At 42.8% G+C, this 13,602-nt stretch overlaps 1 protein-coding gene across 1 annotated transcript in view; it reads right to left on the bottom strand.

Annotated features, from left to right (window-relative positions):
- Nucleotides 1–8,031: 8,031 nt before the first annotated feature.
- Rgs5 (regulator of G protein signaling 5) overlaps nt 8,032–13,602 on the bottom strand; it is a 42,442-nt gene continuing 36,871 nt past the window's right edge. The window contains exons 4-5 of the mRNA XM_052737525.1: nt 13,264–13,430; nt 8,032–11,687 (exon numbers count right to left, since the gene is read on the bottom strand). Coding sequence (XP_052593485.1) covers nt 11,526–11,687; nt 13,264–13,430 — 329 coding nt within the window. The 3' untranslated portion in view covers nt 8,032–11,525. The remainder of the gene's footprint in view (nt 11,688–13,263; nt 13,431–13,602) is intronic.

Below are 13,602 nucleotides of genomic sequence, written 5' to 3'. Positions count from 1 at the left end.
TGAAATTCACTCACGGGGCTGACCACACAACAGAGGTTACCTGGCGGCTCCCTTCTCTAGAATCTCCAGACTGCGAGCTTCAGCATGTCATTTATCTTCTCAGTTTGCCACTCCATCTGTACACAGATCTTCTCCACAAACTCCCAAGTCCTCAAAGAGCAGAGACTGGGATTTCTTCATGGCTGTATCCCTAGCTAGCATGGAGCCTGCTACACAGTCAGAACCCAGTTCATGTATACATATGGGCTAACTCCAAAGCTGAGTTTAGGGCAGTTTTAAAATGCAGAAAAGCCCAGAGCCCTGGGCTTTGCTCCTCCGAGACTTAGACTCAGATTGGGATCATTGTGTTTATTCTTCTAGACTGCCATTCCCTAAAATTTTTTGTTGTTGTTGTTGTTTTTGTTTTGTTTTGTTTTGTTTGGCTCTATGTGACTTGTTCCAGTGATCGCTCATGATCCAGAAAATTGGGCTGTTTGCCTTCCAGAGCTTGGGAATGTGTTTTCCTACGGCTGCTGATTGATGGCTGTTAATCCAGTTATGCAAACATGGTGTCTGGGCAAAGTCAGAATGTAGCTGGGAGAAACTAGGAGTCTGACCAGTGCCCTTAGGAGGAGAACAAGAGTGTATTTGACATGGCAGCTCTCATGGAAAATCTCTGTAACATAACAAAATCTCAACATAGCCCTTACTTCCTTGTGCTAGGAGAATATATGAGCTCCTTGGAGTCCCGGAGGTGACTCTCCATAAGGACGGGTGAGGATGGTCCTCTGTAGAGGAGTAGGGTACTGACCAAGAGCGCTTGTCCTGGTAGAGAAAGCAGGAGAGGCACTCTGAACACGGGGCTCTAGGCCACTGAATACCTTGGAAAGCCTAAGCCTCCTGCATTGTGAAATGGCCTGTTGTGAAGTTTTAAAGCGGAAGAAACAAAAGTAAATGGAAGACTGAGAGAACACCATGTGCATCTTGCTCTTCTCCAGCTGGGGGCCTGGGGTTCCTGCTGACTTTCTTTGACTCTTAGTTCCTCGTGAGAAAAATGGAGTGAAAATCCTTACACAGTTCACATTGTGGAGTCTGGAGAGACTGCTGCCCTTGCAAAGGACCTGAGTTCGAGTCTACAGCTCCAGGGCATCTGACACCCATTGAGCTATCTCCCCAGCTCCAGTAAGAAATGTTTTTATTATTTAAAATTTTTAATTACATTTATTTGATGGTGGTGGATGTGCCAAGGTACACCTGTGAAGGTCAGAGGACAATTTTCAGGAGTTTGGTCTCTCCTTCCACCATGTGGATTCCAGGGACAAGACACAGGTTGTCAGGTTTAGTGTCAAACACCTTTCTCCATGGAGCTATCTTGGTGGTCTCCTACATGAGAAAAACTTTCAAAGAAAAAAATTATATCTGTTGTATACTCATACCCACGTCCACTATGGATCAATACATAGATAGCATTCAGACATCATTCAGGAGCTGCCAGTCTGTATAAGGAGCCCAATACTGTAAATATTGAATTTATGAACAGCACCACATAGAAGCTGACATAAGAAAATGAGCGTCAGAGCTGGGAAAGGAGCATGTAATCCCAGCACAGGAAGTAGAATTGAGGCACTGCCAGTTTGAGAACAGCTTGAGTATATAGCAAGAGTCTGCCTCAAAAAGGGAAACAAGAGAGAAGTAGGGAAAAATAGAGAGAGAAAGACAGACTGAGACAGACATAGCAAGAGCATGCTGGCCACAGGGCCCATCCTCCATTCCCCTGTGCCCTCCGTGTTTGGCCTCTGTTACTTCTGCTGGGAGTGGCTTCGCAAAAATCTTCAAATTTCTAAGCTCCAGACTATCTTATAAGTAAAGTAAGCATTTTGAGTACCACCCACTCACTTCACCAAGTTACAACGGTGACCAAGTGAAGTAAGGTCATGGAAAACTGCATGGGCAGTAGTTACGATGAAATCTTAGGATAGTTGTAGCTGAAGAGTCAAGGCAGCTCCAGCAGACATCTGGTAGACCAATTACCTGCTTGCAGTTCTGTGTGAGCTGCTGAGATTACGTTCATGGGACATAATGAAGGCAACACAGCTCCAGGCTTATTGTAGCTTGCACTTAGGAACTAGTAGTGAGATGGAAATGATGACCCATTGCATTTGCCCTCTCTCCTGATTATAACTGATACACCTCTTTCTTTGACTGTGCCTTAATGAGTCATACCAGAAAGATGGTGCCTTCGTTAGCTTTAACTGTCATCTTGACACAGCCTAGAGTCACCTGAGAAGGGAGTCTAAACTGAGGAACTGTCTGGGTCAGTTTGGCTCACAGGCATGTCTGTGAGAAGTTGTCTCGATTGTGAGCTGACACAGGAGGGCCCAGCACATTGTAGGCCGCACCATGTCCTATGGAGGTGGTCTTTGGCTCCCGAAGAAAGGAGCTAAGCTTGAGTCTATGGGTGAGCTGACAAGCAATGCTGCTCTGTGGTTTCTGCCTCAAGAACTGCTTGAGCTCCTGCCCTGATTTCCCTCAAAAATGAACCATGACCCAGAAAGTATAAGCCAAATAAACCCTTTCTCCCCCTTGGTTGCTTTGGGTCACAGTGTTTTATCACAGCGAATGAAAGGAAATGAGCATGGGGAATGAGAGAAGCAAACTGGCCGACTTGGGGAGCTCAGAAGGCAGCTCTGTTTCACATGGTACAAACCTTTTGTAGACTTAACTAATTTCATTTACTTTGGATCACTTCTCTGTGCTACAGAATACCCTTTTGGCAGAAGAGTAAAATGAGTCTGCTCAGGAATTATTTGTGTTGTCAAAGGATCTGGAGAGGAAGAATGCAGGCTACAACTCGGATTATGTGAGTCTAAGTGACAGGAGACTGAGTCAACCAGAGGGAGATGACAGTTGTGACTAGAAAGCCATTCTCCCAGCCCTAGGGCCATCTTCTGATGCCTGTGCTTACAGTTCAAAGAGCCGCAGATTTAGTTTCTTATCAGTCCCTGCCTGCTGGATCTTTGAGGTCTCCTTTTAGTCTGTTGCATGGTTTGAAGGGTCAGGATCTAAATGAATCCTTTCATTTGGATTTCAACTACCTCGATCCTCATATGCAGACGCATTATTGAGTGCTGATTAATAAAATAAAAGACCCCTTCATACAAGCTAAAAAGTAGACGGTTTTACTTTCTTTACTTACAGTTAGTCATTCTGAAAGAGTACTCTGGGAAGAAACAAATCCCCAGTGCCATTAAGCCTTTTTGGAGGAAGCAAGCAGGGCTTCAAATGAGTGAGATTAGCCTTCTCTCCATGTTTACCCCCCTCTGTGAGGCAGAACTGGTATCAGAATGAAAAGTCACGCAGTAGTTACCTGCCAGAGACAAGAATCTAGACAATCCATTTATTTTTCTCCCTTTCCCGTTCCTGTTTAGAAAATTGGCTGGAGATGCATGGAAACAAAGAACGTGATAGATGCCTGACCTACTTATTTAGAAAAGGTGCCATGTCAGAAGCCAGGGAGAGCAATGTAGACACCTTGAAGGAAACACGTTAGGGGCTGGACCCAGAGGATTCTGTGGTTATTGATGGTCCCACAGGCTCCCATCTGCTTTTGCTGTTCTTCTCTGAGCTGGCATTTATCATCGTGGATGTCAGTGTGTGTAGGGACTACTGTTTCCTGAGGGGAGAGCTAGAAGCCACACTAATTTTAATTTTCTTCGTTTGTCCATCTTCCTAGGAATTTAGGAGGAGTTGGCATCTGCATATTTTTCTGCATGCCTTTTTTGTAAATTAAAACCTTCGTATTGCTAACATTCTTCCAAGAGGATTTCCTAACTGTCCCGGAGGGATGTCATCCATTGTCCCTAGATATGATCTGGAGGGGATTAAGGCAGCATCTCTGGAGAAGGTGACATTTGTTTGCTCAGTTCTCCAAAAATGTCTGTGTGTTGATTGGATGAAGTAGTGGAACATAATAAAAGGCCTTGACCAGGAGAGAGACTGGCATGGTGGGAGCTTTAGGAGCTTTAAGTAGCGTGTTGACATGCCAGCTTAGAGTCAGCTGTGGGACAGCTGAAGACTCAGGATGCTAGTCACTGGAGTGACAGCAGTCAAAGTTTTAGTTAGAATAACCTGTTCAACACACAAGCGATTTCCGAGGGAATCCATGTGAGACTGTCTGTAATACCACTGTATATTGATTTAAATCATCCAAAATGCCAGGCAGTCAATACTTAGCAATTTTTGAAGTGAATTTGTGTTTTGCTTTTTAACAACAAGGCCTGAGGTTTTCACTTTTCTCTTCTTGAGACAGAGTCTCATATAGTCCAGGCTGGACTTAAATTTGCTATTTATCTGAGGATGATCTTGGACTTCTAATCCTCCTGCCTCTACCTCTGGGTTCTGGGATTCCAGGCATGTACCACCAAGCCCGATATATGTTGTGCTGGGGATTGAACCTAGAGCTTTGGGAATTCCAGGAATGCACTCTGCCCACTGAGTTACACCCCCGGTCCCTGAGTGAGTTTTAAATGAATGGGTATATGAGGTGCTATTCCGTTAATGAATAGTGAAGCTGCCCCTATGGATCTGCATGCTCCACTCTGCAAGACCTTTTGTCTTTGGGGCCTGATATCTAAGGGCGTGGGAAGCCATCCAAAGTTCAGAACAATCTGATCTGATGCTCTCAACTGTTTTCTCCTTTGTCTCAAAAAAATCTGCCGGGTTTTGTGTTATTCTTCCTATGAGAATTTGTACATAATGGAGAACTCTGGGTGATTGACAATGAGTTGCAAAAGGCAGCTTGAGAGCGACACATGGGAAACAGAGTGAGAATGGATCCAGGTCTTCATCTCCAGGCAGTGAATGAAGTAAAAGACAGTAATGGCTAGAGTAACAGTCTAAAAGATTGCTTCTCTGCTCTCAAATTTATATTTGTCACCTGGTACTGTCAGATAATGAGGCCATGTACAGCATGTATGGATTACCAATGGTCAAAATACAACATTGGTCAGAACGTTTTATCCCTCAATCAAACCAGTCCTCCCGTTAGAGTACTCTAATTCTATGGCTGTCTTGAGGAAGATGTTTTTAAAATATTTATTAATTTGTGTGTTGGGGGGAGGGAGGTGCCTTCGTCATAGCATGTGTATCAAGGTCAGAGGTCAACCTTTCAGAAGTTGGTTCTTTCCTTCTATCTTGCTGAGGTAAAGTCTCTTTCCTTGTTTCTGCTGTGTTGTGTATCCCAGGCCAGTCAGCCTGCAAGCTTCTAGTGTGTTCTCCTTTCTCCAAACCCCATCTCTCCACAAGAATGCTGAGGTTACAGTTCGTCCCTTCCTGTCTTTTTTTGATGGGTGACAGTGGTTCTGGGAGGATTATGGGGCTTGGGGATTGAGCTCAGGTCATCAGGCTTGTGCCGTAAGTGTGTTTGCCTACTGAGCCATCTACCTGACATGGGAAGATTTTAAGAAATAAGCAATGTGCATAATCCAGTTAGTGCAGTTTGTATTAAAGTACAAATGGTTGACAACTTTGAAACAGGGTGTTTTATACTCAGAAGAGTGGCTTGTTAATGCTAGTGGCTGTAGAACTGGAAAACTGTCTCAGCAGCATTTTGCTGAACCATCTTGTTCTGTGATATCAACTTTGAGAACATATATTATTATATATATATAAATATAATATATATGTCAATGTGGCATAACATAAACTTGCAATTGGGTTATCTAGAAGATCACTGACATTATGCATGACGTAACTGTAGACAAATCACTAAACATCTACAGAACCCAAGTTCCTCATTGATGGACCGGAGACAGGGTGAAATCGTCAAGATGGTTGGGATGTCTCCTTGTGTGTGACCACTGTGCATAACTGGTCACTAGGGGGATTTGACTGAACAGGAGGAGTCCATGCCAGACCTTTATGCCCCCAGCTTCTGGTCTCTCAGCTGAAGAGAACCTTTGCAGGGAGAAGAGAAGGGGTTCTCCATCCTGAAAGTGACAGGATTTTTCTGAACCTGGAGTTTTAAAAATCTTTATCATCTCCACCTACTCATTGTCAGTTGATTGCTAGAGAAACCTGAACAGGTTGAGGTTTTAGTTGCTAAATTAAGAAGTCCAAATAAGTGTTCAGTTAAAGGAAATAAAAACACATCAATCTCTACTCACCCCTAATCATTAAACCCCTGTTTGTGCTCTAATACCTTTCTAAGTGTCTTTTGTGTTTTCCAAGAATTGTATTTGGAAGCAAGTCGGCTTTAGGCATTTAGCAGCGTAATTCAAGACAGATGTCCATGTCTCACGTCCCAGTTCTTCCAGTTGCATGAGGCACCATTTCTCTGAGTGTGGCTGCCATCACGCCAGTCTGCCTGATACCCCAGAGTGAAGACAACCTGGAAATGTGGTCTCAATGACAGAGACCTGCCTGCCTGCTGGGAAATTTGTCTGCCAAACATGGAGCAAGGACTCATAAGCTTGCCTTTTAATGAAATTATCATCCATGTCTTTTATTATCTTAACACATCAAATCATTAAGAGGGTAGGATTTGACCAAAAAGTGGATTATTTGAAAAGACCGAGAACTGGCCTGATGAGACTCATTCAAACATAAACTGCACCCAGAGGCCATGAAAAGAGAAGCCATGGGGAAAACTATTGTATTTGGAAAATTGAAACCACACTGATGGTGGTGGTTTGAATGAGAAATGTGCCCCATAGTCTCGGGCATTTGAACACATGGTCCCCAGTTGATGGTGCCGTGTGTGAAGTTTCAGGAGATCCTTTGCCGGGGGAAGTATGTCCCCAGGGTGAACTTTGGGAGGTCACAGCATTACCCTACTTGTAGTTTGTTCCTCCACTTTGAGCTTGTGGCTCAAGATGTGAGCACTCAGCTTCCTGTTGCAGCCGCCATGCCTCTGCTAGGCAGTCACGAAGTCTCATTCCTCTGAAACCATAAGCTAAAATAAACTCTCCCTGCCTTAAGCTGCTTGTACTCATAGTGTCTACCACAGCAACAGGAAAGTAACTTAGACACCAATAATTCAGAAAATGTGAATTTATAATTAAAAATGCCTATGAGATTTTCTAGCCTGGAGAGCCCGCCTTGCCTGACTTTGGCTTACCTGACACACAGTAGGGTTGGATTTCCATTGGACATTGACCCACTTGGCCTGTTCGGCTCAAGTTCAAGCCAATAATCCCAGGTCTCAAGAGATTCCATCTCGTTCCTCTGATCCTGGTGGCCAATCAGAGAGCTGAAAGCTGATCAGGTCTCCAAACTGCTCTGCCACCGCCTCCACAGTGACACCGACGATGGCATCGGTGGTCGTTATTAATAATGCTGCTTGTTGGAAACTCTCGGAGCTCATCCAAGATAAATAAAATCATGAAACGCATAGATGGTATTGAAATGAACTGGGGGCATTACATCTGCATGAAATACAGTCAGGCCTTATGGGGGCTGGAAATGACAACTCATTTCAATTGCTTTCTAGGTCTCTCCCCCTCTTTCTTCTTTCCCAAATTCTCATTTTTGCTTCTCCTTGGTAAATCTGATCTTATTTATCTCCTCATTTCCTTTTTCATTTTCCATATAAGCTCTGACCTTCTATCCAGTCCTGATTCCACACCTCATCTAAACTATCTTAGTATTAAATTCAAAACCATGGGATTCGAACTGTTTGCGGTGACTCGGGGATTTATGCCCTTTCACCAATATGTAGAAAGAAAAGAATTACTACGTGCATTGAATAATATAGGATCCAAACTATACTACACTACCACATGCTCACCCTGCTTCTCACAGGGACAGCAGCAGGATCGACAGGAGATTGCTACCCCACCTAAGGAGAAGTGGTCACTAGAAGATTTGATACTTTGTATTTTTTGTTTTCTTTTTTGAGTGCTGTTTAACAACCTCTTTGGGGACTGAATCTTGTTGATGGGGATCCCTTCCATGGACCAAGGCTTCACCTGTTGTGAGCAGTGTGAGAAAGAAATGATCCTTTCCTAGGAAAAAAATAATTCTTCCTGAAAGAATGTTTGGAAGTCAAGAGAATGTGTGAAACCATTACATAGATATATATTTAATATAATATGTGATTTTTGTTTAGGTTAATATTTATTTTATTATCAGTAAGAGTGAGTTACATATTACACAAAGTATTGGGTACAATAATCAGAAAACAAACATAACTGGTCCAGAATTGAAACTTATTAGAAAAGTGCTGGCACAGGACTTAATAAACCTCTCATTTCTACTCCATTCTACCCTAAAAAGAAAATGACTTCCCAAGTTGTAGAATTAAAAAACAAAACTGTAGTTCCCTCACATCCTGATGGCTTCATGACAGAACATTGGTCAAACATTATCCAGATTGCCGGCCTTCTGTGGCATTTCTCAGCGTTTCCCTTTATTTTGTCTGTGTTTGCGCCTGTACCTCTTCCTAGGCAGGAACTTAAGTGCTCTTAATGTATTCGTTATTACCTAAGTACGGTGAGACACAGTGTTTCAGAGAGGGTGGAGAGAAGCGGAAGTGAGTGAGGAGGAAAAGTCCCGTCAAACAGGGGACTAGGTAAGAATCACGTTAAACTGGATATGAGTAAGATGGTTACATAGCTTCTCTACTTGATGCCTATGGTTATTATTAAATAGTTAATTAAGGGTAAAACTCCAAGGATTCTGAATATGTGTTGTATCAATCATTCTCTCCAATAAGCTTCCATTTAGAGTCCCGGGTGTCTCCTCAGTGGGGAAAGTCAACCTTCTCAGTTCCACGATGGTGTACTGAGGTTATAGAAAGCTTTTCTTTGGTTCTCAGTTGCTCTCCTCAGCCACTGGACTTACTTCGGGAAAGTGTATTTAACACCAGAAGTAGCTTTTAAATTGTTCACCATAGGGCTTTGTACTCAGAGAACAATGGATGCTAGAATGCATGTAGGATGGAGAGAGACTCAATGCTGGAGAGCCTAAACACCAAGACTCTATATCCCAAACCTGCCTAGAGTTCCCTAGCTCTGAGGTTTGGATGCTTGGATGCTCCACACTGACCCCTCCACTCCCCACTTTCTGGCACCCACAAGTTTAATAAAAAAAAGAAGCCCTCCATAGTTGTCCTTTTCTCTAGTCAATTTCCTGTAGGATCTTAAGGTGAACTTCCTTGTCTTGCCTCATTGTGAGCCCCAAAATGCCTCTCTGCAGACCCAGAGGATGAAGGTAAAACACAGTCTGGTCGTCTTTCACATGGGGCTGTTCCTCTGCACTTCCTAGCCACTGGGCTAATTTCACGGGACTGGATGCTGACTTCTTTGCTATTTCCTCTTTCTGCCTAATTCCCCTTCTCCTCGCGTCCCACTATCTTCCAAATCTGCTGAAGTCCCAGGAAGTGACGGAAATGCCTGTTAGAGCGTACGGCCTCAGGAGGGAAAGTCATTCCTCCAATTTAGCCACTTAAATCATTCCTAAACCATCACTTGTATGACGGCATAGTTTGGCAAGTCCCTAGAAAGGAGTGCTTATTAGTTTATTAATTGATTTGTTAATGGATACCTACTGCTCTTTAGGAAATAATCAAATTCTTCTTTTTGAAAGGGATTTTATAGAGGGAACGCATCAGTCGAGTGAAGTCCATAAATGGGATAAAAGAAAAACTTCTTTCGTTAAGTTCACCTCCTGCATTTGAAATGAAAATTTGCTTCAAGTTCAATTTATATGGTAAAGGGTGGTGGTGCTTGGAGTATGAGAAAGGAGAATAAAATATTTCCGTACATTTGATTCTGCCTTTCAAAAGGTGTCCTCTATATAGGAGAAAGTGTGTGTGTGTGTGTGTGTGTGTGTGTGTGTGTGTGTGTGTGTGTGTGTGTGTGCGTGTGTGTGTGTTTACATGAACAACCCTGTTCTAACAGGCACATATGAGACACAGCCTCCTCAGTTACTCTCGGACTGATGGTCTCTTTTTGCTGATTTTTAAAAAATATCAATCTGACCCTCAACCCAGAACTAATCAAACTCAGACAGAAGCCCAGATTATGAGTCAGTTCTGAGGCTCATCATAGGCTTTCTTCAAGAACAAGAAGCGAGTCCTCCTGTCCATTGACCACAATTTAGTCCCACCTCTGTCCTACATCCCAGACCCACTTTCAGCTGTGGCTGTGTGCTCTCCGGAAGAGTAAGACACAAGCAATCTGGCCTCACACACTAAGTTTCATACTTTCTCAGGCAGTTTGCTCAAGAGAAACGGGAGAGCAGGGGGAGGAGAGGGGAGGAATGCTAAAGAAGTACTACACATTCTTTCCCTCCAAAGGTCATCCCACTTTTTCTAAATTCTCAGATTTAAAAGAATGTGTTTTCTTCTTGTTACCATAGAAACTATACTAACACAGAGAGTTTTTTCCTCCAAGAAGTTTCTAGGCCAATTTTAATACATCTGGCTTCTCCTTTGGAGCCAGAATACTTACCTCCCATTTATTGCCTTATGTGTTAGAAGAATATATATGTGTACATATTGCTTTAAATTTAAAATTATATGGAGATAGGGCAGATATATGGATATATAATGCTGCCGTTGACTGCAGAAGCAAGCCTTCTTGCATTCCTTTGTAGCCTCACAGCACTGCCCTTGAGGCGTCCTTCCCACCCACCTCACCCTCCATGGACAAGCCTAGCCACTCACACAGTTTGTAGTTAATTGGGGTCTCCAAAACAGGAGAAATCTGGGTGAGTGTGTAATATCTAGTTTATTCTTTGGGTATTTTCAGACATTTGGATATTTCAACTAATACAAATAAAATATTTGAAGTCAAAAATTTTTTTTTTCATTATTTAAGAAACGGCTCAATCAGATTCTTGGGTACTTAGCATTTCTAATTGAGAGAGTCAAAGGCTGACTTTTTTTTCTTCATGATTTAGAGGTATAAGGGCTAAATTTAAACGCATTCTGTTCAAACTGATTTTGTAAAGCACACTATATTTATTGTATCTCTTCTTTAGAATGTCTAGCTAACACAAAGGTACTCTAGGAGGGAGAAATCAGTATGTTAAACAATGTATTTGCTTAAAAACCAAACGGTGGCTGCCTTATAAACAGCTTCATGCCTTTTACTAACCAAATTCAGAAATCATTGGAGGATGAGAATGAAAACAATCAACAAGACCAGTCAAATCCCCTCGAAAGGGGACCCTTGCGCTTGTTTTTCCTTTCAGCCCAGTTCAAAGAACAATCTATCACCTATTCTTTTCACAGACAGCTTTATGTTAAACGGGATTTTGTTTTTTCTGTGACTCAGGCTGACAAAGACGTGGTAGATAGACCTTCATTACAAAGCAGTCAGAAAGAAGAAATAGGAGTGAAGGCCAACACATCCACACTCAAACCAACATGAGCAGGTGAGTTAGCAACACAGTGTAGGGTTTGCCTTTGTTTGGGTATCTGGGAGCAAAGCGGCTATGGGAAAACGTGCAGGTGCTTGGGGGATACTGTGCTACTACAGAGGATGTAAGTCAACTCACGGGGTGATTTCTGAAGCCTGATAATCTGATCATTGATCAGATTACTACTTGATCAACTCTTTATAAAACTCAGAGCGCACAAAACGGGGCAGCGAATCCTTCTCCATCAGGGCATGGATTCTTTTCTGGGCTAGGTCAAAACTGCTCGGGGAAGGTTCCACCAGGTTCTTCATGGTGATGTCCTTAGTGAAGTGATCGATGTTCACCTGTGGGCCAGGAAACAGGGTCACCGAGTCAGCTTAGGCTTCAGGATTTGATGAGGGTACCAGCCAGAGGGGCAGAATTGTCACCATCGAGATGCAGGATAGAAAGGATGCCATGAAGTAAGAAAAACCACTGCTGTTTCAGAAGCAGTGGGGTAAGGCAACTGATGCTGCCTGCAGCGAACACGTGATTCAGGTTCAGAGCCAACCGGCATTAGACAACTACCAGGTGTCCTCCACCAGGAGCCAATCTATGCCTACGCTATTTCCTTCTTCAACCACCTAAGATATATATGCAAGTGGCTCATGACCATCTCTATGACAAGTGTGTTTATCAAACAGATCTGAATGCAAGTGAACTAATGCTTGATTTTATAGACTCTCTCTACCCATTAGGTTTCCTGCCTTCTGATGATGGTGAAGAACAGTTCATGGCCTGGGACCCTTGGCATAGCTTTAGAACCAGTCTTCCTGAATACAAACCAGGAAGCAGCAGTTTTGACCACATAAGAAACACAGCAATGAGCCAGTGCTTTGTCTACTGAGTGGTTAGTCTGTGCCAGGGGATTGAACCAGGACCTGCTGCATGCTAACAAAGTGCTCTACCAACTGAGCTACATCTTCATACCTTCATCTGTCTCTTGAAAAGATGAGCTAAGGACACTACACAGCCAAAGGAATAAATATCTCACGTTGCTTCTATAAGATTTATCACATATGCAAAAGAAGAGAGATGAGAGAATCTTTCCCCTTACAAATCATCTGTAATAGATCACTGATTACTCAAAAGGCTCACTCAATCACCTATGTGTTTGACATCAAACCTTGATGACATTCAATGTCCACCTTGGATTCAAGAGAGCCATGTGGGACTATAGGACCTGACCAGATAGACAGGTCTGACTGCGGCCGTCCTGGATTTTTCAACAAGCTTTTCAGTTTGGTGTCATCGATGATGGCAAAGATAAGAGCAGACAGACTTCCCCAAAGCTTTCTTGAAACCTGAACATACCTGCTCTTCGGCAGTCAGTTAGTGGTATATTGGCTTTAAATACCTTTCGCACTGTTACTTTGTATTGTTTTGGTTTCCATGAGTGGAAGTCCTGTTGCCTCAACAAACGTCAAAGGCTAGGGACAGGGGACTCACTGGCATCAATTAGTTGGCACATTTATGTGGGTTTTTTTCTCTCACATCTACTGTTTGTTTAATTTAATTCTCATAACTTTTCAAAACAGTTGTTGACATTCTTACATTTCAAAGGGAAGGAACTAGACCTCACATTTCACCCCAAATCTTACATTGGCTTCCTTCTTAATTAAGGCTGGTTGCATGGTACTGAAGAGAGACTCCTGTAGCCATTGGCTGTACAGTGGTCTGTACAGTATTTAAGTCAGAGGCACTTGACCCAGTTATACTGCCATTGTATTCAGTAGGTGCTTACTAGGCAGTCTAATCACAAGTACAGGTAGCCTTTAGCTCCAAATGTTGTGCTTGCAGCTCATGAAGGTGTGCCTGGGAATGTGCTGATTTGACTCTTAAAAAATGGAGGCACTCAGCCACCTGCCCAGCAGTACCAACCTCTTTAGGGGCCTCTGTCTGGATGAATTCTTCATAAATTTGCTTTGCCTTCTCTGCCATTTTGACCGGCGACTTGATCTTTTTGTACTCCTCACAGGCAACCCAGAACTCAAGGTTTTCCTCACTGAATTCAGACCTCAGGAAACTTTTGAAGGTGGCAAGTCCATCTAGAAAGTAAAAAGTCAATAGGGAGATTTCATTAACTGATTTGACAAACTCTATATTTAGCTAAAAAAGAAACAATTTTACTTCCAGTACATTCTGCCACTGATGCAAAAAAAAAAAAAAAAAAAAAAATCTTGCAAATGGAAACTCATTTAATTCTTATTATACACCCAA

This window comes from Peromyscus californicus, unplaced genomic scaffold, assembly GCF_007827085.1.
Source record: "Peromyscus californicus insignis strain IS unplaced genomic scaffold, ASM782708v3 Scaffold_14__1_contigs__length_90479793_seg_2, whole genome shotgun sequence".
Lineage (NCBI taxonomy): Eukaryota > Metazoa > Chordata > Mammalia > Rodentia > Cricetidae > Peromyscus > Peromyscus californicus.
This window is presented reverse-complemented; position numbering and strand designations above follow the sequence as displayed.